Source organism: Canis lupus, chromosome 26 (genome assembly GCF_048164855.1).
Source record: "Canis lupus baileyi chromosome 26, mCanLup2.hap1, whole genome shotgun sequence".
NCBI lineage: Eukaryota > Metazoa > Chordata > Mammalia > Carnivora > Canidae > Canis > Canis lupus.
This window is the reverse complement of record NC_132863.1, coordinates 36863758-36889296: the sequence shown is the minus strand read 5'-3', so window position 1 is coordinate 36889296 and position 25539 is coordinate 36863758. Positions and strand designations below refer to the sequence as shown.

The following is a 25539-nucleotide window of genomic DNA, read 5'->3' as shown; positions in this document are numbered from 1 at the left end:
GAAGTCAGGCGTCATTGCTTATACTTGTAGATCGTTTTTAGCTTTTTTTTTTTTTTTAATTGAGGTGTAATCGACTTATAACAATGTACTAGTTTTAGGTGTACAGCATAGTGATTTGACATACATACATGTTGTAAAATGATTATTACATTAGTTTTAATATCCATCATCACCCAGTTAAATGTTTTTCCTTGTGATGAGAATTTTTAAGATTTATTCTCTTAGCAACTTGCAAATACACAGCACCATTAACTACGGTCACCCTGCTGTACATTGTGTCCCCGGTTATCACCGGAAGTTTACACCTGTTGACCACCTTCACCCATTTTGCTCACCCCTCGCTGCCCACCTCTGGCAGCCACCAAATCTCTTCTGTGTATGAGTTCCACGAGTTTTGTTTTAAGATTCTGCATCTAAGTGAGCTCACACAGGGTTGTCTTTCTCTGACTTATTTTGCTAAGCCCCATGCCCTCCGGGTCCATCCACGGTGACCGCAAAGGGCAGGATCTCCTCCTTTCTCCAGGCTGAGTAATATTCCATGTGTGTGTCTATACACCACCTCTTCTCTGTTCGTTCATCCTTTGGTGGATATTGAGGCTCCTTCCGTGTCTTGGCTGTTGTGAATAATGCTGCAGCAGACGTGGGGGTGCAGGTATCTTTAGTGATTTCATTTCCTTCGTCTAAATGCCAGAAGTGAAAATGCTAGATCATAGGGTAGTTCTGTTTTTAATTTCTGATAGGGGAACTACCCGCTACTTTCCACACTGCTTTCTTCTTAGCATCTCGAAGTGCTTCTGCGCCTCCTCCCGTGACCTCTCAGCCACCCTGTCCACAAGGAGTGCTGCGATCTGCCCCCTGCAGAGGATGGAGTCCAGCTCAGAGAGACGCCACAAGTAGGCCAGGTAACTAGAGCCTGAGCGTGAGGCTTCCTGACCGTATGAGGTCCGCTGTGTCCCACTCCCACCCTGCCCTCACCCACCCCACACTTAGGCCTCAATCAGGCCAGCTCAGGAGGGGAGCAAGCCTTGGGGACCCATCTGTAGAGCCCCGAGCCACTTCTGGGAGCCCAAAGTGGGCTTGTCACCACGTACTCAGGAGATGCTCATAAGCTGAGCAGGAGTTCATAATCAATCTCCAGGGCGGCACCCAGGCCACACCCAGACCAATTAAATCAGTGCCCCAGGGTTGGGGCTGGGGCATCAGGATATTTTAGGGCTCCCAAGTGACTCCAGTGTGCAGCTAACACAGGAAGAGAAGGTGCTGGATGGGATGCCTTCTGCTAGGCATTTCTGCAAATAGATGGTAGCGGCTCCTGTAATAAAACCGTCCTTCTTTGGCCTGTTGTACCTATAGAAAAGTCCAGACTCCTTGGGGTAAGCTACCCTGCCCTGTACCACCTGGCCTCTGCCCCCAACTCACACCCCACTCCTCAAAGCTTATTAAACTGTCACACTAAAAAAATAATAATAATAATAAAAATAAAAAATAAAAAAAAATAAACTGTCACACTGACCTCTTCTCTGTTCCTTGGCCACATCCAAGTTTGTTCCAACCTCAGGGCCTTTGCACTTGCTGTCTCCTCTGTCTGAACATCACAAGTGTGGCTCCTTTTGATCCATCAGGTCTCAGCTCAAACGTCACATCCTTATTAGATAATGCCTAAAATGACGCCTGTGTTATGTTGATCACACCACTCTCTGGAATTAACTCAATGTACTTATTTGTCCTTTGTCCTCTCTCACTAAAAAGTAAGCCCCGTGGCCACAAAGCCAGGTCTGTCTCGTTCACTTCTGTATCCCCAGCACCCAGAGTAAGTCCCAGCATTCTGCATGCTCGGGAGATATTTTTTGGTCGAAGAAATCTGGAAGGAGGCTTGAAGATGCTCTGCTGGGTCTGAATCTAGAGTTCAGGGATCCAAGCTCAAAAGTGACTGCTGAAGGCAAAGGAGTCAAAACCAGCGTGTCACTTGCAGGAAGCAAAGGGGGGAATGGGAAGAGTTGCCCTTGCACACTCCCCAGTCCCTGGACCCTCCTTGCACCCCATGCAGTGCCGGAGCTGGGATTCATGCTGACATCGCTCAGAAAGGGGCAGCCATCCCCCTCAGGCCACAGCAGGGGCATCAGACCCTGTGGAATGGCCTGTGGAACCCTCCGCTTCTGACCGGTCTCAGGCCACTTGGGACGTGCATGTTAATCCATAAGATCAGTGATGTGAGGTTTCTGCAGGTGCCCTGTCTCTGCACCTGCATTGTCCCCTCCGGAAAGGAACTGTCACAGCTCAGACCTGCCTCTCTCTCCTCCTCTCCTGAACTCACACCCCTGAAAGCTCATGTTTCTACACACCAGGCAGTGTTCTAAGTGCCCACTCAGGTGTATGCACGGTAACTCCGTGCCACAGGCTGTGTCCGTCCGTTCACGCTGCTCTATCAACATCAGAGACTAGCAGGATTGTAAGCAACAGATTTCTCACCAAGGTCACGGTGCCAGCAGATTCAGAGTCTGGTGAGACACCACTTCCTCATTCACAGATGACACCTTCTTGTGTCCTCATGTGGCAGAGGGGCAAGGGAGTTCTCTGGGGTCTATTTTATAAGGACACTAATCCCATTCATGAGAGCTCCCCCCTCGTGCCTCATCACCTCCCAAAGACCCCACCCCCTAATAGTATATCGTATTGGGGATTAGGTTTCACCATATGAGTTTTGGGGAAACACAAACATTCCATCTATAGCACAGAGACCCTTTAATCCCCATTTTCCAGACAAGGAAGGTGGGATGCAAAGAAGTCTCCCCGTGTTCTGTCCTATTAGAGAAGGATGTCACAGGCTGGCTAAGCAGGGTCTGTGTTCAGCTCACAGAAGCGTTTAACCTACATGCTGTTTTGAACATATTTTAAAGTTGTCAGATCTTTTAAAAATTGTGAGATTTCTACATTTTAAAAATCAGAGTTTCTAATTTGTGGGGGAAAAAAAGGGAGACGGGCACGTCTGGCCGCCTTGAGTTCCATCCCCACCAATTTTAGGTTCACCACTTTGCCACAGTCCCTCCCGTTCCCTATTGTCTGAAGCTGCAATCAGGTTCACTTGCCACTGGTCATTGCACTTGCCCTGCTGGTCTCATCGTGGAGCAGTATTTCTTTGTGTTCTTAACGCCTCTATCAAGAGTGTAGAGTGAGGGGATCCCGGAGTGGCTCAGCGGTTTAGCGCCTGCCTTTGGCCCAGGGCGCGATCCTGGAGTTCCGGGATCGATTCCCACGTCGGGCTCCCGGCATGGAGCCTGCTTCTCCCTCCTCCTGTGTCTCTGCCTCTCTCTCTCTCTCTCTCTCTCTCTCTCTGTCATAAATAAATAAATAAATCTTTAAAAAAAAAAAAAAAAAAAGAGTGTAGAGTGAGAGCTGGAGAGAAGGGAGTGTGTGGGTTTTTCTTTCACTCACCCACTTCATTTAGGTCACCTGCCTGGCCCACATGGGCATTGGAGTTCACCCTCAGCCACAACACTTTGTTCAAATCAAATGGCCACATTTCTAGAGACCATGCGTTGCAATTTTGTTTATAATAATAACAGAAGTCTAATATCTATTGGGTACTTGTTGCCAAGCATTTGGTCATCACTACAAAACTTTTGATCAGAGCCTGTTATCATCTCCATTTTGTAATTGAGGAAACTGAGGCACCATGGGTGATGCCTCCACTGGAATAGGGGCCCCTTAAGCTTGTTCATCTTCATACCACTCGTGCTCAGATGACTGGCCGTTTGAAACCGTGATTTAAAGAATGAATGAATGAGGTTCTCCTCTAAGTGTTCATCTGATTAAAGCCATTGGCCCCTGGAGACCAAACATCTTGATTCATCACAGGTCGTTTGTGATACTCCATTTGGAGGAATGGGCTCTAATCAGTGTCATTCAAGGCTCTTTGGTTGTGTTTCTGGTTGTGACAGATCACCCCCAGCTTGGTGGCTTAAAGCAACATTGTATTTGTAACAATTCTGTGGGTTGCCTAGTGGTTCTCCTGCTTCCTATAATATAAGCGGGAAGATCCAAAATGGCTAAACTCAAATGGCCAGCCCCTAGTGCTGGTCACCAGGCAGGAGTACACTGGGGCCATCCACTGAATCCTCCATCCTCCTCCATGGGCCTCTTCCCACAGCTGCTTGCACTTCCTCACAGTATGGTGGTCTCTGAGCGGCATGGCTCCTAGAAACACAAAAATGAAAGCTGCCAGGCCTTCTAAGGCTTTAGCTTAGGAAGCTCTAGGGCCCCTACCCCTCGAGCAGGAGTTGCTGGAGAAGGGGTTCCAATGGGACAGATGCACCCTGACTTTTTCCTTCTGCCCTTGACACTCCTTTTATTTTTTTTATTTTTTTTTTTTTTGTTGTTGTTGTCTTGGAACAAAATTTATTTATTTATTTATTTTTTATTTTATTTTATTTTTTTTTTTTTTTTTAATTTATTTTTTATTGGTGTTCAATTTACTAACATACAGAATAACCCCCAGTGCCCGTCACCCATTCACTCCCACCCCCGCGCCCTCCTCCCCTTCCACCACCCCTAGTTCGTTTCCCAGAGTTAGCAGTCTTTACGTTCTGTCTCCCTTTCTGATATTTCCCACACATTTCTTCCCCCTTCCCTTATATTCCCTTTCACTATTATTTATATTCCCCAAATGAATGAGAACATATAATGTTTGTCCTTCTCCGACTGGCTTACTTCACTCAGCTTGACACTCCTTTTAAAAGTCAAACGCCTTGTGAGAGTCTGACCAACTTTGGTCACATGATCACCGCTGGGTCACATGGCAGGAAAAAGTGACACAACCTGGCAGGGGAGAGAAAAATCCTCAAAAGGAAATTGGGTTCCGAGGATCAAGAGAAGGGGACCAGATGCTGGGCAAAGTTAGAAACCACCACTCAGCCCCTGAATAAATGACACCTAGGATGAGAGATTATCATTTTTGAATAAGTAGCTGGAAGATGGATGGATGGATGGATGGATGGATGGGTAGAGGAATGATTGAATGCGTTTTTTAAAAATCTAGTATAAGTAGAATGCCCAAGGGGCACCTGGATGGCTCAGCCAGTTAAGCATCTGACTTTTTATTTCAGCTCAGGTCAGGCTTTCAGGGCCATGAGATTAGCCCTGCATCAGGCTCTATCCTGGGTGTAGAGCCTGCTTAAGATTCTCTCCTCTTTCTTTTCCAAAAAAGAAAAACAAGAATGCCCAAGTCTCTGGTCTCTCTTCCAGGTCAGGGAGCCCATAACCCAGGCACTGCTGGGGGCCGAGAGCCCTCTTTATGAAACAGAATCAGCTCCCAGAATCCCTGCTGTGCCTCAGCATCCTAACCCCAAAAATGGGGATAATCTGAGCTGGCTCCTGGAAGGGAGAGCATGTGCAATAATGAGGGAACCTCCAGCACAGTGAGTGTGCTCCCGCCTCCCCAGACCCCACCCCGCCTGGACACTGGCAGCCAGCTCTCGCACCTTCTCTTGCAGCCACTGGACACCCAGTGACACCCTGTGAGTCCCTCAGTGTGGTGAGACTGCCAGTGGGAGAAACTGAGCCAAGCATAAAGAGCACCTCTAACCTATGGCTTTTCTCCCCTCGGCAGTCTATTTCCAGCTGCTGATTGGATTGCACAGCATGCCAGGGTTGGAAATGGACCTGTCATGTGAAATTCTCTCGACTTGCATCTCTAAATTTAGTGAGTTATTTGGGAAAAGTTGCTTCAGACTCCTTCCCCCGCCAATGAGTACAAGCTTCTCAAATAATTGTAAGCACCGGGCCGTTTCCAAGGTGAGCTAATGAGACGCTCATTTGCTGATAGCAGGGCCTTGATGGGTGAGGATGGCGCACATGGCTGTGGATTAGGTGGAAAGGGAAGAAATAATTAGATTATTAATACCGGGTGGCCAAAATAGATTCCTATCCCTTTATGTTCTTTCAAAGGGAACTATAGTCTCTGAAACCATAAATATGTGTCTTGTGGGGGTAAACTGTACTGAGAAAATGTAGGGTTAAAAAATAGGGGACTGGAATCCTCAGTCTCAGCTGAGGCGTCTACACTGAGAGCCAGCCCACAGATAGGGGTGAATAATGACTCCGTTCAGGTCCAACTTTATTGCTTTTGGCCAAAGGCCTTTTGCAGAAATAACTTTGTAACTTGCTGCCAGGGAAGCTTTTGTCCACAGCTGAGACAAAAGAACAAAGAACAGAGGTGGGAATTTCTGTGTCGGATGCCCATTTCCCCTAAACACCTAGCAAGAACAACAGGTGTGGCCTGGAAGGTGTGGGCTGGGGGAAGGTGAAGTCCAACCTCCTCTGTGGCAGGCTGCCACTCCTGTTCCCTCCTCCTGCCATCCTGGTGTTTATTCTGTTCTTCAAGCAAACTCATTCCTACCTCAGGGCCTTTGCACTCGCTTTTTCCTTTGGTTAGAAAGCATTTCACTTGTAAGTGGCTTCTCACCACCTTCTGGTCTCACCTCAAACATCACCCATTCTTAGAGGCCTTCCCTGATTTACTCTCTATCCTGTCTCCCTGATGGTTCCTTCAAAGCTCTTAAAATGACCTGAAACTCATCTTTGTTATTATCTGTCTCTCCCAGCAGGATGTCAGCTCCTTGAGGGCAGAGGCCTGGCCCACCCTGTGTTTGTGGTTTCTTCCGAGCATCCTGCGTAGCACCTGGCACATTGTAAGTGCTCAGGAAAGATCACACAGGTTTGAAGGGTTGCAAATAGCCCTCCAGCCAAGCTCCAGAGGAGCTTCATTTGGTCTGCTCAGTATTTAAAATGTAGTGAACGTTTTCACTTTAAGAAGGATATTTCCAGTGGGGTCGAGTCCTCACCCTGCAACCTGTTCCTTTAGATCCAGACCATGTCACTCGTTTCTCCTGCCTCGCCCCTGCAGACATTTGAGTTTGAGGTTCCACTTTAGACAAAGGCCACTGCAGACAGGTGTCTCTCTCCAAAGATAACCAGATAATATCCGGGCTTCTCCTGAGCCTAGGCCGTGGGCCAGCCCACTGGCTCTGGCCAACCCCGTCCCATTGAGTCGATGAAGGCATGGTTTCCAGTGGGCAGGACCTTGTGGTCCTCATCTTAGGGGCCGTGTTTTAGGGGGTCATTCCATAAATGACATGGAATTTCACTGTGTTCTCTTCTGAGTCATCAGGGAAGGAGTCCCCATAACCCCTCCTTTGTGGTCCTCAAGGAGGCCTGCTCCCCTTGCAAGAAAAAGGTCAGTGCCCTTGGCAAGCAAGAATCCAACTACAATGTCATTGAATTTGTTTCTTTATGTTGCTATCCATTTATGGCAGGGATTCTCCCCTGGGGGCGATTTTGTTCCCCCCGAGGGAACACATGGCAGTGTCTGGAGACGTCTTTGTTGTCCTCAGTTGGGGGTGGATACTACGCACGTGTCACAGGTAGAGGCCAGGCAGGCTGCCAGACACCCTACAATGCACAGGCCAAAGAATGGCCCAGCTCCCAATGTCCGTGGAGCCCAGATTGAGAGATTCTGGCTTAGGGCAAGTGGTGCTTGCTCCTCATGGAGGGAGAAGCCTTCCTTTGTAGATAAATTTGCTAAAATTGGAAAGGGAACAAGCTGAAGAATCTGGCACAAGTTGAGAGTGCAGGTGACACGCAGATCTTCTGAGACCTTGCCACACAAGAGTGGGGGCATGGGGTCGAAGTGGGTCCTGTTGGTGATTGTGGGCCAGGTGGAGTAGCTGCGTTGTCTGGGCCAAGTTCTGGAAGGCTGGGGGACGTCTGTGGCTCTTACCCGGCCTAGCATTGTCAGTGCCACCCCTCACCCCAGAGCTGGTCCCCGGCCCCAGCCCAACACCCCTCAGTTTAAGGCATCCACTCCTGACAGGTCAGCCCCTGCCATGGACACAGCAGCCTCCCCTTCCGGACAGCTCCCATGGGCATAGTGTCCCTGGGCTCCGAGGGCCAAGGGGCAGGCCTCCGGAGTGTCCCCCTCTTACCACAGCAGGGGGAGGGGGGGCAGTTATGGCCAGTTCCCCAAAACCAGGTCCCACACTTCACTTGGGGTTTCTGGGTTTGTTGGCGGCTTCCTTTCTACTTAAAAACAAGGAAGGGGAAGTTTTATTTTTTAAGTGGGAATTCCTGTTTTCCATGCCAGTATAACAGGAGAAGCCCCATTCTCTGAAGTATGGGGCGGGGGTGGGGGTGCCTTTTGTGGCTTTCCACGTCCAGCACAAGCTTTTCTCTTTGCTCCCTTCAGAAGCAGGACAAGCAGGACTCTGGCCCTGACACTGCTGATTGAACCCATTTGAATCATATGAGACGGAGGAGTGGGGTCCAAGGAGCCTTCAGGTCCCCCGGGCCTCCTGAGGCTCAGGGATCTCGGAACTGGGCGTGGGCACAGACTCCAAAGCTTGCCAGACACAGACACAGAATCAGACTAGGTTCAAGTTCCACTTCCTAGAAGGGGTGATGTGTGCTCTCGAGAGGCCCCCATGGCTCTCCAGGAGGTAGCAGGACCCTTTGTGTTTCCAAGACGGCCGCAAATTAGCCTGCTCGCTCATCTACACCGTGACCTTGACACTCCTCCATGGAAAGATGGGGTCCCTTGTCCCCTCCTTTTGAACCTGGCCAGTCTTTCTTGTGAATGGCCTGTGACCGATAGAATGTGGTGGAAGTGGCCCTGGGAGACAGCAGAAATGAGCTCAGTTGCAAAAACTGAGGCAGCCCTGCCCATCGCTGGGACACCGCCCTCCCGAGCCACATGGTGCCCCATAAGAAATCAGACCCCCTACCCTGAGGCCACCATGCTGGGAGGAAGCCCAGGGCACACAGGGAGGGGCCCCCTGAGGTCCTAGCCAAATGCCAGTAGCAGCCACCAGCTCTTTGGTCATTTCAGCTCTGGCTTCAGACATTCTAAAGCAGAGACCAGCTATCCATGCTGTGTCCTGTAAAAAAAAAAAAAAAAAAAAAAAAAAAGACTTTATTCTCCTGCTAAGGTTGAAGATCAGTTGTTACACAGAAACAGTCATCAGAGCACTTAGCATGTACCAGTCTACCTCCTTTCAATCATTCATTCATTCGACAACATCCAGAATCTCACATTTTGCCCCCTCACCGCCCCTCTCCTGGTCCAAGCACTGTCCAGGCAGCTGTCCCACTGGCCTCCCTGCCTCCACCCTCACGCCCTGCAGTCTATTCTCCATACACAGCCAGAAGGATCCTGTTAAAACCTACATCCAATCTCAACATTCTCAGGCTGGAACTTTCCAGATCCTCCTCTCGCTCCAAATATTAGCCTTCCCATCACTCAACACTCCAGCCCTGCTTGCCCACTTTATATGTCTCAGGCTCCCCGGCACGCTACTCTCCCAGGACATTTGCTTTTGTTTTTCCCTATGCCTGGAACACCTTTCCCCTAAATATCTTCAAGGCACATTTCTTCACCACCTTCAGGGTTCTACCCAACTGACACCCCACCCCCACCCCCCGCCGTTTAAAGATGCAGCCTTACCCTGACCAGCACTTCTGACCTCTCTCTCTTGTCTCACCCTCTTAGGACTCATCACCTCATGCCTGTGATTTATTTTGGTGTTGATCCATAAAAGATTGTTTATTTCTGGGTCTCCAGCATGTAGAATAGGGCCTGTGCATAGTAGGTGCTCAGTAAATATTTGTTGACCAACTGGAAGAATTAGCACCCAGGCTGTGCCAGGGGCTGGGGCTATTTAGAAAAGAGACAGCCCAGGGCGCCTGGGTGGCTCAGTCGGTTGTGTGTCCAACTCTTGGTTTCGGCTCAGGTCATGGTCTCAGGATCCTAGGATCAAGCCCTACATCAGGCTCCCTTCTCAGCACAGAGCCTGCTTGAGGATTCTCTCTTTCTCTCTCCCCATCTGCCCCTCCACCCACTTGCATGCGTCTTTTCTCTCTCTCTCTCTCTCAAATCTTCTTTTAAAATCCTTTAATGGGGGCCTGGGTGGTTCAGTTGGTTAAGCATCTGCCTTCAGCCCAGGTCATGATCCCGGGGTCCTGGGTTTGAGCCCCATGTTGGGCTCCCTGCTCAGAGGGGAGTCTGCTTCTCCTTCTGCCCCTGCCCCTCCCCACCGCCCACGCTCTTTCTCTTTCTCAAATAAATAAGTAAAATCTTTTTTAAAAAGTAAAGAAAAATCCTTAAAAAAAAAAAAAAGAAGAAGAAGAAGAGACAGCCCTACCCCTGCAGAGCTTCCAGTAAGAAAAACAACCCCCACAAAATAAAGACCAGAATAGAAGAGTGCATGAAGAATCACATGTTGTGATGAGTGTTCTGAAGAGAACAAACCTTGGATGAGGCCAAGAGTAACAGGGAGTCCTGCTTCCAGGAGGGCGGCCAGGGAAGGCCCCCTCTCCACCTTCAGACTCCACCTATCCCACACTGCAGGGCCGTGCCCAGGGAACAGTCTGTTTGGCTTGGCAGATGAGGAAACTGAGACCAAATTGGGACCAGAATTCATGACTCCCACGCCCACGTTCCTTCTGCTTTTCCACACCACCTTTTTCTTATCGGTTGACAAATAAGGATGAGGAAAGTTTGCCTACAGTAAGGCAGAGAGTTGGGCCCAGGCCCAGGCCGAGGGCTAGCAAGCTGTGTTGTCAGGTCTCTCTGCACAGAGGCAGGAGGCAGCTGGGAAGCCACCTGAGTCAACACTCTGTCTCCAGCTTGCTCTACCATTTGGGTTCATTTGGTTGCAAGTGACAGAGAAAGCAACTTGGCGCAACCTAAGAAACAAAGAGAATTTGATTCATGTCCCTAAGGAGTCAACGTGTGAGAAAGTTCACCTATGAAAGAAAGAAAACTGCTCAAACTAGTCAAAGGAAAAAAAGGAATCTCTTGGCACCCACAACAAAGAACCCAGACGTAAATCTTCTTCTTTCAGGCTTAGCTGGATCCAGGTCTCAAATGTTTCAAAACCCAAGTATGTTCCATTTCTCTGCTCTGTTTTCTTCCATGTGTTGGCTTCATTCCACCTCTACATGAGGCAAGATGGTGTCCATCTTCCCTCACTCTCATGGTGGAAGGACATGGAACAAGTTAGCCAGTTGAAAAGGGTAGGTAGGCAACTTCTCCTAGCTAGGCCAGGGTGCCTGGATTACTCTGGTTGGCCAATCACTGGGGAGGAGGAATTGGAAGGCTCTGATTGGCTCAGGTCTGGATCCCATGGTCTAGCCTTGGAGCTCTGCAGCTGGGGTATAGTTTGAACCTCATGGACTGAGGACTGGGGAGAAGATCCCCAAATGAAAACTGGATGCGTTATAGAAAGTATGTTAGCCCAAACCCAACCAAGAATGCTAGCCAACATATATTGGGCACTTACTGTATACAGTCCTAAAGGTCTAAAGGATTCACAGGCATTAAGCCATTTCATCTTCACAACTCTGTAAATGCTCTTACTGGCCCCACTTTATAGATGAAGACACTGAGGCCACAAGAGGGTAAGTTACTTCTCCAACAACTTGTCCGTAGTAGAGCCAAGATCGGAACGCCACTTCTCTGGCTTGTTCCCGGCTGCATTTTAGCACGTACCTATCTGCTTGGCTTTCTCCACTCTCTCAGCTCCATCAGAGGAGAGGTCTGTGTTTGGTTTTTTTCACTGATCATGAAACAGTATTTGCACATAGATGCTCAGATACTCGAGCATGTGAATTACATGGCCTCTCAAACACTGCTCACTTTACATATAAAACCTTGCGACGTTCAGCCTTCCAGCTCCTTGAATATATTGTTTCTAAGCTTTCGTTGAGCTCTTAACTAGACTCCGTGGTCCCATCCTAGAAGTTCACTGTGGTTTGCCATAACTTCGAGTCCTGACACTTCTCACTTTTGGCTAGAGTTTTTCAACTCCAGCTTTTGACTTGACTCCTTAGAATGTCAGCTCCCTGAGGGCAGGGACTTTTTTTTTTTCCCCCACTGCTTTATCTGCAGTACCAAGAACTGTGCCTGGCACATAGTGGGTCTTTGAGAATTTCTTGTCGAACGAATAGTTATACAAGCAACGGGGTTCTTAAGCCATTCTCTCTATGCCCTGATTTCCTTTCCAGATCCTGAGCCCTTGTCTTGAAATTTCATCTTTGCTGCCTCCCTTTGAAAGACCCTTCTCTTGTCCTGTGTCCTGCTCTGGAGAGCTGGCTTGCTTCTCTACCTCCAGCTGGACTTCCAAGACCAGGCACAGAGAACCACCAGATGTCCTGGCCCCAGGCAGGAAGACAAGGAGAGTCTGTGCCCATAGGTTACAGGAGCTCCTGTCCTTTCTTTGACAGCCCTGGAGAGGAAGAGAGAAGCCTGGAAAAAGCCTGAAGCCAGGAAGAAGGGGAGACACCAGAGGAGTGTAAGGTTGAACAGATGTGCTTGTGTCATTTCCCTATCTAGACAACTCCTGGGCTTGCGAGGTTCCAGACCACGCATTTCCATCCTTCCCACTCTGCCTGCCATTTGCTCATGCCATTTCCCATGCTGGAAACACCCCGTCTTCCCCCCTCTTCAGAAAAACCCTGTGGGTTCTTCAGAACTTTGTTCCTCTTACTTAGGAAGAGGAACTTAAACTTTACCTTAAACTTTATCCTGTGAGACCTCCAGGCAGCCCTCTCTGACTGCCCTCCCCCCCACCCCCCACCCCAGGCCAGCACTTTCCCCCTTCTTCTTTCTGTTTGTGCCATACGCTTAACCTCAGCTGCTTGTACCATTCATGGGTCTCCAAGTGAGCACAGGGGTCAGGTTGAGGCGCTGGGGTCGGGCCGTCTGGATGCACATCTCAGCTGTGAGGTCTGCTTGCTTTACCCACCCAGGGCTCTGCAGGAAGCAGGTCGGGCCTTCCAACAAAGGTGTGAGCAGTGTTAAGAAAATGAGTATTCAGATCCCGAGGGCTGGGGACGGTGGGGAGCATTGGTTGGCACCTGGAGAGAGCCACCCACGGGAGCTGCGGCCCCCAGCAGAGCAAGAGAGGGATGTGGTCAGCTCCCAGCACCTGGGCAGGGAGGACGGATGCCTGGCAGTGACCCCCCTCCCGCTCCCCCAGGGCCAAATCCCACCAAGAGCCAACTGCTGTGGTCCATCCAAGTCAATCTCCCGGGGCGCGGGGAAGCCCGCCCAGGGAGAGGATGGGGAGGAGGTGAGCCAAGGTGGAGGCAATAGCTGCCCCACCTCCAAACTGCATGACCTTGGGCAAGTTCTGGAAACTCCCCGTGCCTCAGTTTCCTCATCTGCAAATAGAACATCCGACTCCGAGCTGTAAGGGTGACTCCGAGCTGTAAGGGTGACGGAGCTAACGGGAAGAGTGCGGAGGGATGGGCGGGGCCTGTCCTGAGTACCCCGCACGTGGTATTATTCATTCTCCACCACCGTTTTTCAGGGCAGTTTGCTGGGCTGGGCCTGGTGCTTCCTGTTGGAAAAGATTCCCTGAAGCAGCAGCGGATGCCTGTCTGCACGAGGCTCAGCCCGCGTCCCCGGCAGCATCCCCGGCAGCATCCCCGGCAGCCCCGCGGAGCCTCCCCCTGCGGGCGGGGCTGGCACGCGGCCGCCCGCTCCCACGGTTCCTCCCCGCTCCCTCCCATTGGCCAGCCCGGGTCACATGTCTGCCTCTGGGCCAATCACTGGAGCCAAGGAGACGGGACGTGCTGATTGGCTCTGCCTGGGTCACGTGTTCCGCCCCGGAGCCCAGCTGCCCCAGCCTAGCGCAGTAAGGGGGCGGCCGGGACCCCAGCCCCCCTGGAGGACCTCCCGGAGTTGGGGGGGCCAGTGGAATGCTTTGCTAGGTCAGGAGTTGGGGACACGGATGTGAAACCTGACAAAGATCCTTGGCCTCAGGGAGCTGACACCCCAGTCGGGCTGGAGAAGGGGGGGTGACCCATAAAGAAAGAGGTAAAATCCATAGTTTGCCAGAGGTGGTCAGGTCTAGTGGGAGGAGCAGATATTTCTGTGCTAACCTGTGGAGACAAAATGTAAGCAATGACCCGAAGGAGGTGAGAACGGGGCCTTGAAGGTAGCTGGAGGAAGGCTCCAACCAGAGGGAACAGCAAGTGCAAAGGCCCTGGGGTGGAGACATGCCTGGCATGTCAAGAAACAGCACAGGGGCGGAGTGGACAAGGGGAAAAATGGAAGAGGATGAGGTCAGAGGGAGGATAGGCACACTGTGTAGAGTCTCATTGGCCCTTTGGAGGGTTTGGGGTTTTATTTAGCATGAGATGGGCTTTTCAGTGGAGGGCCTTCTTGATTTTAACAGGATCCTCTGACTATTTGCTAGAAGGTGGAGAGAGTAGAAGCAAGGAAACTACTTAGGAGGCTGTTAGGATACAGGCAGGATTATCCTACCACCTAAGGCTGTGCTTTGCACATACTAGGCCCTAAATAGAGATCTGTTAAGTAAATGAAGGAGGACGTTAGCAATTGGGCTGTCCACACCACCTGCCCCCAGCACACGGGGCACCTCTCCACACCCTACAATCCCTTTCCTCCCTTCTCCCTGAGGGTTCTTCCCTCAGGCAGTGCCTTGTTCTGCCTCGGGCCACGTCCTCTCCCACTCCCTCAGCTGCCTAATCATTCCCAAACTCCTCTTAGCTAATATTGTTGGCAATTTAGGGATCCTCAGAGAAGACTACCATCTGGGTCTTTATGAACAGGCCTGAGCGAGGTCCTGGGAGCTTCCCCAAAGCTGTGGTGTGTGGGGCTGGGAGGGGTCATTGGGCCTCCTGGGACTTGTTCCTCTCTGCGGATTAACAGATAAGTCTAGAAGCAGGAGTGATGTTTCTGAACACGTGGGACATTAGACATTTCCGGAGCTGTCTTCCTGGGCTGGAAGGCCTGTGCCAAGGGCTATGAGAAGACACAGGACAAAGAGCAGGCGCCAGATGGGCCTTGCAGCGAGCTGGTGGGAACGAGGGGAGTATCTGAGGGACAGTCAGCACATCCGTCCGCTGTGCTGTGCAGATTCACCAGATACTCTCCACGCAACCACTTTGAATCTTTTACCAAGAAGGGAAAAAAATGGAGGCAAAAATCCCTTGTGTCATTTTTAATTGATTTCTTCAGCATCCAGAGAGAGGTTGGCACAAGGCCAGGGGAAGTCAGAGCTGAGGGAATTCATCAAAATTCGACCTAGTGATGACTTGATCTGATGAAATAATTAGCTCCTGTTACTCTCTGGTCTCCAGTCACAGAGCTTTGACTTCTATCCAGAGGGGGAGCATCCTCGCTGGTGGGTTATGGTTGCCTGGGAGCAGGGAGTGAAGGGGACTGCGGTTGGGGGTGGGGAAGGCTCACGAGAAAACCAACATGGGTGCCAGGAACAGTCCAGCTGACCACATCTCCCAGCTCCACCCACCATCTGGCCCAGAGCTCCCAATACAGGCCGCAGCTGCCAGCTCCATACCTCCCTCTACATCACAGGCCTGGAGCCCAAAAGACCCTCAGAGGACACCTGGCCACCTGCTGCTCCATTTGGCAAATGAGGAAGGAAACTGAGGCTGGGAGACTCAGGAACTTACCCAGTAATCTGGTTGAGCCAGACTGGGTTTGAACCCCGTGTCTGCCGCCTATTTAACCATGTGTCATGGAAAAGTACTTTTAATTCTCTGCGCCTCGGCTTATCCAAAAAATGGGTATAATATCGATGGGTGGAAATGCAGATTAAACGTAAAATGTATAGAGCAGGGGCTGGAGTGTTGTAAGCTCTCAACAAGCATTTGCTGTTACTGTTTCTGGTAGAAGAGAGTTGGGGGACATCCCTTGGAAAGTCTCTCGATGTTATTTTAGTGCTTGATGTCTATCTGAAGGCGCATGGATGTGTGTTTCACAAATGCAGGTGGGCCGGTTGAGGCATCAGTTCAAGTGCAAGGCACAAAGCATCCTGATGGGTTTCCCGAGGCAGGTGGGACAGGGACTGAGAAACATGATTTAGGAACCACCCCATGATTTGGGGTGATCCACGGACCGATTCGAGGTGGAACATGTCTCCTTTTCGACCCTCTCCCAGCTTTCCACTCCCTCCAGCAGAAAGTCTAATGCGCTTTGACTTCTTTCAACAGCTAAAGAGAGAGCATGTGCAGGTGGGAAAGCAGGCGGGCACAGGGCTCAGCTTGGATCCTTAGGAAGGAACTAGAAGCTGTGAGGCAGAGTAAGCGTATCTGCTTTCTTTCATTCTGTGTGAGTTAGTTTGATGGAGAAGGGGATGCCAAATTTCCACTTACCCTTGGGTAGAAAGTTTACTTTTTCAAAAACGCATATTTGTGTTTTTATTTTTAAATGAGGCCATTTCACAGTGGAAAGGTTGTGCAGATTTAGCAGAAACGGGGGCTGTGGCACCTGAATGGAGGTGGTTGGGAAATGTGGGTTTAGGGGAGGGGACCCGCACTGAGCGGTCAGGGGAGCAGAAGTCAGACCCCCTCTGCCGTTTGCTCCCTGGGGGATCTTAGGATGGTGATTAAGCCCCTGTCTTCTCAACCTGAAAGTGGGGACAGCACTCGTCCCTGTGTGGGGGGTGGTTGGGAATGGAAGAGACTCTGCAAGCAGAGTGCCCGTCACAGCCCACCCACAACCACAGTGACCGTCACCCGAGAATGGTTTACTCTGTGAACGGTGTGTTCCGGGTCATTCCCTGTGGTGGGCTGTGGTTTCAGCACTCTAAATGAACCCATTTCATCTTTCACAGCCATTTTATAGACGAGGAAACTGAGGCACAGAGGGGTTAAGTTATTTGCCCAGGGTCACCCAGCAAGTGATGCCAAAGTCCACATCTTAACCGTTGCCCAGTGCAGCGCATGGCAGATACTGAATAAGCAGTTGATGCAGTGGCTCTGGCTGCCGAGAGGTCGTGAGATGGAAGCCGTGCTTGCCCTCGGGTCCTATGAAAGTCATGGTTCCCAGGTCAGCTCCCCCGAGCATGTGATCCTCACTGCTACAGATGTCCTGTCCGAGGTCTCTGGGAAGGGAAGCACTGCATGGAGCCTGCTCCTGGCCTGCCCTGGGGAGTGTGGATGGAAGGTGTTACTTCCAGAGGCATTCGGGGCTTGGGGAGCAGCAAATGAGGAGTCTTGCAACACCCAGAAGGAACTAGCCAGGGAACAAGCCTCACTACCCATAGGCTTGAAGGGACGAGAGGAGGGAGAGGTGCCCCCAGGGCTGGAGGAAAGCCAGAGCAGTGGCCAGCTTAGTGACAAAGGCACTGGGGTGCTACTAATGCAAGGGAGGGAGCACAGCTGAGTGAAGGATTTCCTGCCTCCCCCTCTCTAGCAGCCACCCAACAGAGCTTCCCCAGGCCCAGCCCTCAGGAAGCCAGAGGTCAGGCAGGTGCCACCTGCAGAGGTGAGACTGGCTTCCTGGGGCACAGAGCAGGGTGGAAAACAGATGAGGGGGACCCTTTCTGGAGGAGGCTGATGGGGGAAGGGGTTGGTGATGCTGCTGAGCCTCCAAATGAGGCTATGGTGTGGCCCTGCCAAGCCCCACGTCCCTCACTCTGCAGAATTCTGGGGACCTTAACAAACCCCCCACTCCTTTAGCTCTCAGAATATTTCTTTGGCCCCTACTAGGTGACAGGCATAGTACAAAGTGCTGGGGACCAAGCTGTGGTGAACACAGGCCCACTTCCTACCCTCCTGGAACTGACCCTTGAGTGGGGAGAGCTGAGCAACTAAGATGATTGCAGGTTCTAGTAGGGATTATCAGGAGAATAAATCAAGTTATAACAGAGTGCCTCAGGTGAGGGCACCACCTTACATACGGCAGTCGGGACAGGCCTTTCTAAGGATGTTGTTTGTGTCAAGACTTGGTGGAGGAGAGTGAGCCCGGTATAGAAAATAAATCTGGGGAAAGACTCTTCGAGGTTTAAGGAAGAACAAGTGCAAAGGCCCTGGGGCAGGAACAAGCTTGACTTGTCAACAGAAAGAAGCCAGTGGGGCTGGGGAGGAAGGAGGAGAGGTGGGCAGGGGCTGGATCACTTGGATCCCCTGGAAGCCCTGGTAGGGAGCATGCATTGTATTCTTCAGGCTGGAGAAGCCAAGGGAGAGTCTGAGCAGGTGAGGGACAGGATTGGGACTAAGGTGAGGGCCTTGTGCCAGTACCAGCTGGACTGAGTGAGTCCCTTTTGTCTTGTGCCCTGAACACCTTGCGTGTCTCAGCCTGGGCCAGGCCTACTGAGGGATAAGATGGGATTTGCATTTTAGGGAGATGCTGCTGGCCGTCTGGAGAGGATGGAGGATGGGGCGCAGTAGGGGGAGGCAGGGGAACTCTTAGAGGGGTGTTCCTGCGACCATCCCCTTCTGTGGACCGGAACCCTTGATGAGTTCCCTGAGTTGTGACGGGGGTGGGGGGCAAGCAGAGTCATTCAAGGTCATGTGGCCTCACCTCCAACAAGCCTGGTTTCTTCCTGACACGTCTGCTCACTCACTCTCTCTCGTTCTAAATAAATGAGACCTAGAGTCTATATCTGGAAAGACTTGAAGGCTCATTTCCTCAAGAAGTAGAAAAATGACCGCAGAGAGCAAAGGGCAGAACGAGATCAGACCTGCCCGAGCCAAGATTCGCCATCCTGCCTCCCCTGCCCCTGCCTTTGCTCATGACCCCATCTGACCCGGGGTCCGGGGTGACCAGGGTCGCGACAGACTGGGACAGCTCTTCTCCCGCAGCTCTTTGCGCTCCCAGTCTTCTCTTCTGTCATCTTGTTTGTTCTTTGGACTGAAAACTAGTGTGAATAACTTGCCCACTGTGGGATCTGTCGGCAGGGGGCCTTCACATGCATCCCCATTGGCTGGAGCTCCTGTAACAAACTCGTCTCCCCATTTTGTGCCCGGGAAAACTGAGGCTCCTTACTGGCTTGATGGGGGGACCCCGGCAGGCGACAGCTGTAACTGGAGCACACGCAGCATCCGGGGTCATACAGCCCTGCCTGAGCCACATGCTGCCCAAGAGCGGGGACTGCATCCTGCTCACCTGTGTCTCCCCCACCCCAGCTGCCAGAGGAGAGGGGATGCCCAGAAATATCTGCTCCCCCACACTGGGGTCCTCCTTTTCCTTTCTCTGGGGCAGATCTGTCTGTTGAACGGGTTGGATGGTCCAGAAACAGGCTGGTCATCTGACTTGGGACAAGGCCCGCCACCGGCACATGCAGTGGATTGCTGGTCTGGGGGAGAAAAGTCGGTCTGCAGAAGTCACAGAGAGCCTCTCTGCTGCTCTGTTGACTGAGCAGATCGCAAGTTCTTCCCTTCTAACTTTCTCCGAGTTCGGTTTTCTTTGCTATATCTCCCCCTGATCAAAGACACCCGCTAGTCCATGCCAGAAATCATTATGCAAGCCCGAGCAGTCAGGCGGCCTTTACGTAAAGACTGACCTGATTCTCTTCCTCCTACTTTAGATCCGTGAGTAGAGCGGGAAGGGAAAAGAGGCAAATCCACAAAACGCCTCAGACTTCAGCCTCCTGGGTCCGGCAAGAAGCAACAGATCGACAGAAGGTCGTAAGATGGCACCCCACGGCCTCCTGCTTTGCTTGCTCTCCACAACCGCCTTCTCTCTGCTGGGTGGGAGTTCGGCGTTCCTGTCACACCACCGCCTGAAGGGCAGGTTCCAGAGGGACCGCAGAAACATCCGCCCCAACATCATCCTGGTGCTGACAGATGACCAGGATGTGGAGCTCGGTAAGCACCCGGCCAGCAAGTGCCACCTACCCAGCAGGTGACCACCCACCCAGCAGGCGCCACCCACTCAGCCAGCACCAATCACCCAACCAGGACCACCCACCCAGCAGGCACCACCCACCCAGCCAGGACCACCTGCCCAGCAGGTGCCACCCACCCAGCCAGCACAACCCACCCAGCAGGCGCCACCCACCCAGCCAGCACCACCCGCCCAGCAGGCGCCACCCACACAGCCAGGGCCATCTGCCCAGCCAAGACCACCCGCCCAGCCAACACCACCCACCCAGCCAGGACCACCCACCCAGCAGGTGACCACTCGCCCAGCCAGCGCCACTCACCCAGCTAGGATCACCCGCCCAGCCAGGATCACCTGCCCAGCCAGTGCCACCCACCCAGCCAGGATCACCCGCCCAGCCAGCACCACCCACCCAGTCAGGACCATCCAACCAGCCAGCACCACCCACCCAGCCAAGACCACCCACCCAGCAGGTGCCACCTGCCCAGCAAGTGCCACCTGCCCAGCCAGCACCACTCACCGAGCAGGCGCCACCTGCCCAGTCAGGACCACCCACCCAGCAGGTTCCACCTGCCCAGCCAGCACCACCCTCCCAGCCAGGACCACCCGCCTAGCATGTGCCACCTACCCAGCCAGGACCACCCTCCCAGCTGGGGCCGCCCGTCCAGCAGGGGCCGCCTGTGCTGCAACGGCTGCCATGCTAGATCTGAAGCTCCTGAGTTGGGTCACAGTGGAGACCTGTGGAGCTCACTTGGATTTAAACCAAGTCACAGGGGGTTGTCCCTCACATGTACGTTCGCGGCTTGGTTTCCAAGGTTAGGAGTCTCCAGCTCATTCCTAAGGCAGAGCCCTTCCTGGATTTCTCCAAAAGTCTTAAGGAGAAGAGATATTTAGACCAATTCGTTAGCTTCACCCTCTCAGGTACCTGCTGTGTGCCAGGCGATATTGTAGGGCCTGGAACTTGAGTAATGAGTGAGATAGGCACGATCCCTACTGTCGTGGAGTGAGGGCCACAGATAATCAGCTAGGCTGCAGGGAAGATCATTGCAGGAAGGGAGAAATGGGCTGGTGATACTAAAGAGGATGCTGTGCTGGTTGGGGGAGTGGGAGCTACTTTGGATTGGTAATCAGAGAGGGCTTCTCAGAGGGCGTGATGTTTGAGCTGACACTGAAGCTAAGAAGCAGCCAGCCAGAGTGTGCATATGTGTGTGCTTATGTGTGGGTACGTGTGTGTGTACACACACACACCTATATGGGCCCTGATCTTCCGATCTAACCGCTTCAGGTGGGCTCAGCCTTCCTCGGTGGCATCTGGGGACAGGGAGGACGGACACTACTGCTAGTAGTAGTGTCCTGACCCTGTTCACCAAAATGGTGCCTCAGGAGGACGAGCTTGGCTGCCTCCTGCCCGGAGCTTCCTCCCTTCACAGTGCTCTGGCTCTAGAGGTGAGGACAGGACCCTTGTCAGGGTTTAGCTCACTCGCAATGACAGGCGTGTCAGGGGCTTCTCCAGCTCCCAATCTCAGCACCTTTATTCCCCACGCAAGCCCCCTCCCCCCAATCACACTGCCTCCTTGGCTCAGCGTAGAAGCCTCCCTGGCTCCGCCTCTGTGCTCACACTAGACCACAGGCTCCTCCACCTGAGCTGTGAGTGCAACATCTGCATAGGCTTTTCTCACCACGTGTCCCTCTGCATGAGGACAAACCTCCACACATGAGGCCGCCAAGAGCGAGCCCGTCTCAGCTGGACCTTCTGCTCCCCAGGGCCGAGCTCCACTGATATTAGCAGCTCACCGTTGGGGCTCTCCCTCAGGGTAAGCCTTCTTTCTCCCTAGCTTCTTCTCCTCCCCACCACCATGAATTCACTGATTTTACAGGTTCTATTTCTCCAACAAGCAAACCATACACAGAACTGCCCTACTCTACAAGAGTACAAATGCAAATGACATAGATTTTCTAACAACTACATTATTTAATGCTAAAAAAATGTGAAATTAATCATGTATTTTGTTTAACCCAGTAGGTCCAAATGCTTATCATCTCAACATGTAATCAATAATGAGACAGTTTACATTTTTTTTTAAAGATTTTATTTATTTATTCATGGTAATCACACAGAGAGAGACAGAGAGGCAGAGACACAGGCAGAGGGAGAAGCAGGCTCCATGCAGGGAGCCCGACGTGGGATTCGATCCCAGGTCTCCAGATCGCGCCCTGGGCCAAAGGCAGGCGCCAAACCGCTGCGCCACCCACGGATCCCGACAGTTTACATTTTTTATATTGTTTTTGAAATCTGGCCTGTACTTTACACTTACAGCACATCTCATTTAGGACTCACCACCTTTCAGGTGCTTGGTAGTGCTTGTGGCTACCATGTTGGACAGCACACAGCCTTGTGCACTTTCCCCCTATAGCTTTCCCTTCCAGTCATCAGCGCTACTATGTACTGTGAAGATCCGAGAAAAGCCTTTTAAGCAAGGGAAACAGCATGTGCGAAGGCCCTGAGACAGGAGCAAGGAGACAGATGGGGCTGGAGCCTGAGGGAGGGAGACTGAGAGAGAAGATGGAGCCATATCTTGGAGGCTCTTACAGGTTGTGGTAAGAAGCACCTGTGGTTGACCAGGTGAGGCCGTATGCACTGTCAAAGGGCAATTGAGTATCATTGGTGGCAACAAATTTAAAAGTTGACTAGATAAGCCTTTGCAACCAAACCTGAGATTGCAGTGAAAATCCACCTGCAAATCTACACTCTTTTTGGATCCATCATTAAAAGCATACATCAGTCTTTTTAACTGCTAAGAAAAGGTAACTTACATACATCCCAGTTGGTCCTTATAATGATTTATATTAATAATCACCAGTATAGATTTTTCTCAGAGAGCTTATCAAGTGCAAGAAGACTTTATAGCCAGGAAGCAATCGAAGCCCAGAACTTTTATTGAAAATTGGGCACATAGAATACCTATCTCTCCGGCAACATTTATCTTGCACCATGTTTGATGACCACGGGGAGCCTACAGATCACGGTCATAGGGACCCAAGTTTTGTTTTTGATAGAATTTTGCAGCGAGCGCTTGCATGTGGCACCTGGATCTCAGAGCACAAGGGTCTTGCTTCACGGGGCCCCTCAATTGTAGTCATGCCTGGGAGTTCAAGACTGCCTGGACGTGCACTCGTGCACTCAGCAGATGTATGTTAAGCATCCTCTCTGTACAGCACACTGTCCTGGGAGCTAGAGGATGGCGGAGGAGTGTTCCAGATCCAGAGAAGGGGAAAGGCAAAGACTGTGTTAGTTAGCAATGAACTTGGTGGGTTAGGACAGAAGGAAGGCTGTGGGCTGGAGAAGCGCTGGGCTAGAAGTGGGGAGAGAGAAGGCCAGGAGTGGACTGGGGCCAGGTCATGAGGGGCCTTGGGGCCACGAGGAGTTTGAGTTTTATTCTTGGTGAAATGGACCTGGGTTAGGGGGCCTTTAGCAGAGGCAGGGAGCCCCATTGGGAGGCCTGCGGGAATTCGGCCAGTGATGGAATCTTGGCCCCGGGGCAGAAGCAGTCACAGGTGAGCCCTCGAGGGATGGTTGGATGTGGGAGTTAAGGAAAAGAGGAAGACGAAGGGCAACTCCTAGGGTTTTGGCCTGAACCAAGGTGAATGATTGAACGACCACTCTTGGGAACACATTTTTGCTGCAGCAGCATGATCCAGCCAAGCCTTGTGTTAGAATGTGATCATAAGTTTACATCTGTGACCCTCAAATAAAACCCAGAGAATATGCAAATACGGAAAAAGGATCTATGGACATGATAAAGACACAAGAGGGAGGAGAGCAAGGAGAACCCCGGTTAACTTAAAATGCATACGTTCCCTCGTTAGAGAGGGAAAGAGTAAGACACAGGAAAATTAAGTTTCTTGTCCAAGGTCACACCTACCAGGCTAGAACATGGCCAAGCAAGACTAAAACCCAGGGTTTGTGGTCTTAACCAGTCTCGTGGAATGGCAGTTGTTTCTAGATCGTTAGCGTGTTTGTTAGTTGGCTTTTATCGCCACAAATACCATGGCCGGGGACGTCTTTGTACGTGCATCCTAGCATACGTGAGCAAGTGCTGCTGAGAAATTCCAGGAAGTGGATTCGGTGCATTTGGAACCTTCGAGTTCTGGGGCGTCTGTCCGCACCCACACCGCGGCACCACCTTGCATAGATCAGTGCCTGCAAACCTTGCCTTCCGCGCTCCAGCCGACCCCTCCCGCAGCAGAACCGGCTTTTGAAAGGAGGCGGTGCAGCTTTCTGGAGGTGAGGGATGGGAAGGTGGTAGTGGGGGTGGGGGAGGATGGTGGGCTTTTTATAAACCACTAGACAGACCCAGATCAATAATGCATGTTCCAAAAAAGGCCAGCACATTATCTCACAGTCTGCTACAACTGGCACACAGAGGGTGGTCCTAAAAAATTTATCATCTGCTATTTTCTGCTCATTCGTGTGGCAGTTCTGATGGTTCTTGGGGCTGAAGGCTTCTCGACTGAGCTAATTCCAGGCTTCCTTCCAGTCCCGGGTGGAGAACAGCCGTCCATCCTAATTAGGGTCTGGTTGAGAGAACTGTGATAGGACACAGACAGAGGGGCTCGTCATGAGTCCTGATTGCGAGATAGCGGTGGCAGGGAGGGGGGCTGTAGATTCGTTTTCTGTATCCTCACGTGCATCTGACACCCTTCCCTGAGTGTCACTTGGAAGTGTCAGATGCCCAGGGGAACTGGTTCCAGGGCACAGTGGTCAGTAAGTAGCCTCCATGATCAATACATCGTTGAGGCGATTGGGAAAATCCCCGTGTTTGGGGGATCCTTGGAAACTAGCAGGAGCTTGGCTGGCCTTCTTTGCCAGAGGATAAGAGAAGGAGACGCGCACAGAAGCCAGAGTCCTGTTTGCGTCTTGTGTCCTTGGGTCAGATGGGCTGTGGCATCTGCCAGGGTTTCCAGTTGAACCCGATCCGGCCAAGACTTCGGTGAGCCTCAGTGGCTCAGACAGGCTCTGAGACACCAGGGTGAGTTAGACATAGCCCTTGCGGAGCAGAAGATTGTTTGCAGCCTCCCAGTGCCGTCTGTTCTATTGTTTGAGATTTTATTGAACTGGACTTACTTTTTGAAGCTTAAGTATTGTTTGAAAAGGAAGTCTTAAATGATGACTGTAAATGACAAGCCAGCCGTCACTGCCTTTTGTAAAAGGTCACTGCAAAACCGAGTACAATGAGAACAGCAGTGTTTTTACATTTCGGCAAGATGCGGCCTCCCACAAGGCTGGCGTGTCTTTGTTATAAAGGGTGAGGACGGTGGCACCTCCCCAAGACTTTCTCCCTAACCCAGCCGGCAGTATGGAAGCTGGGAAAGAGAAGGACTTTCTTAAGCGTGAGCCATGGGCTTTTCGTATCGGAGCCCCACCAATACAGGGGCCCCTGTGACTGAGGGGTAAGGAGCCAGACCCCAAACCCCAGATTCTCCACTGTTCTCCCGAGGAGCCACCCAGGGTAGAAGCAAGGTGCCTTTCAGAGGCTCCCTCAGATGGCCGATCTCAGGTGTGCCCCCCAAGACTGCAGGAACGGAGTCTCACCGTTGCGGCTGACCAAAGGCCACCACGCAGCAGTGTTGGAGAGGCCGCAAAAAATGCCACGGGAACAAGTTTTCCACTGGATGGAAAAACACGTGTTTCACAACCTTTCTGCTGGTCTGGATTCTTTCAATGATGAGTGCCAGAAACCTGATTCAAACCAGATGGACCATACGCAACCAAAGGACTCTATTGGACTCAGGGAAGTAAAAAGTCCAAGTGCATTTTGAACTTCAGGTGTGGTTGGATCCAGGAGCTCTGTCTGGCTCTCACCTGTCTCTCCATCTCCCTCCTCTCCAAA

General features: G+C 51.7%; 1 protein-coding gene and 1 long non-coding RNA gene across 10 annotated transcripts in view; one reads left to right on the top strand and one right to left on the bottom strand.

Moving 5' to 3' along the window:
* Positions 1-25539, top strand: part of SULF2 (sulfatase 2) — a 118840-nt gene that overhangs the window by 9608 nt on the left and 83693 nt on the right. For 5 of the 9 annotated variants that reach the window (XM_072801367.1, XM_072801364.1, XM_072801363.1 and 2 more), the window contains exon 2: positions 19353-19632. In XM_072801367.1, coding sequence (XP_072657468.1) covers positions 19458-19632 — 175 coding nt within the window. In that variant the 5' untranslated portion in view covers positions 19353-19457. Of the gene's footprint in view, positions 1-796; positions 903-12054; positions 12347-13731; positions 13871-19352; positions 19633-25539 lie in introns of those variants that run through there. The other 4 variants (XM_072801358.1, XM_072801361.1, XM_072801360.1 and 1 more) reach the window with 4 other exon arrangements.
* Positions 6096-19720, bottom strand: LOC140618589 (uncharacterized). The gene is made up of 2 exons (XR_012018657.1): positions 19329-19720; positions 6096-8927 (listed from the first exon to the last, which is right to left on the bottom strand). It is a non-coding gene; the product is annotated as an uncharacterized lncRNA (long non-coding RNA).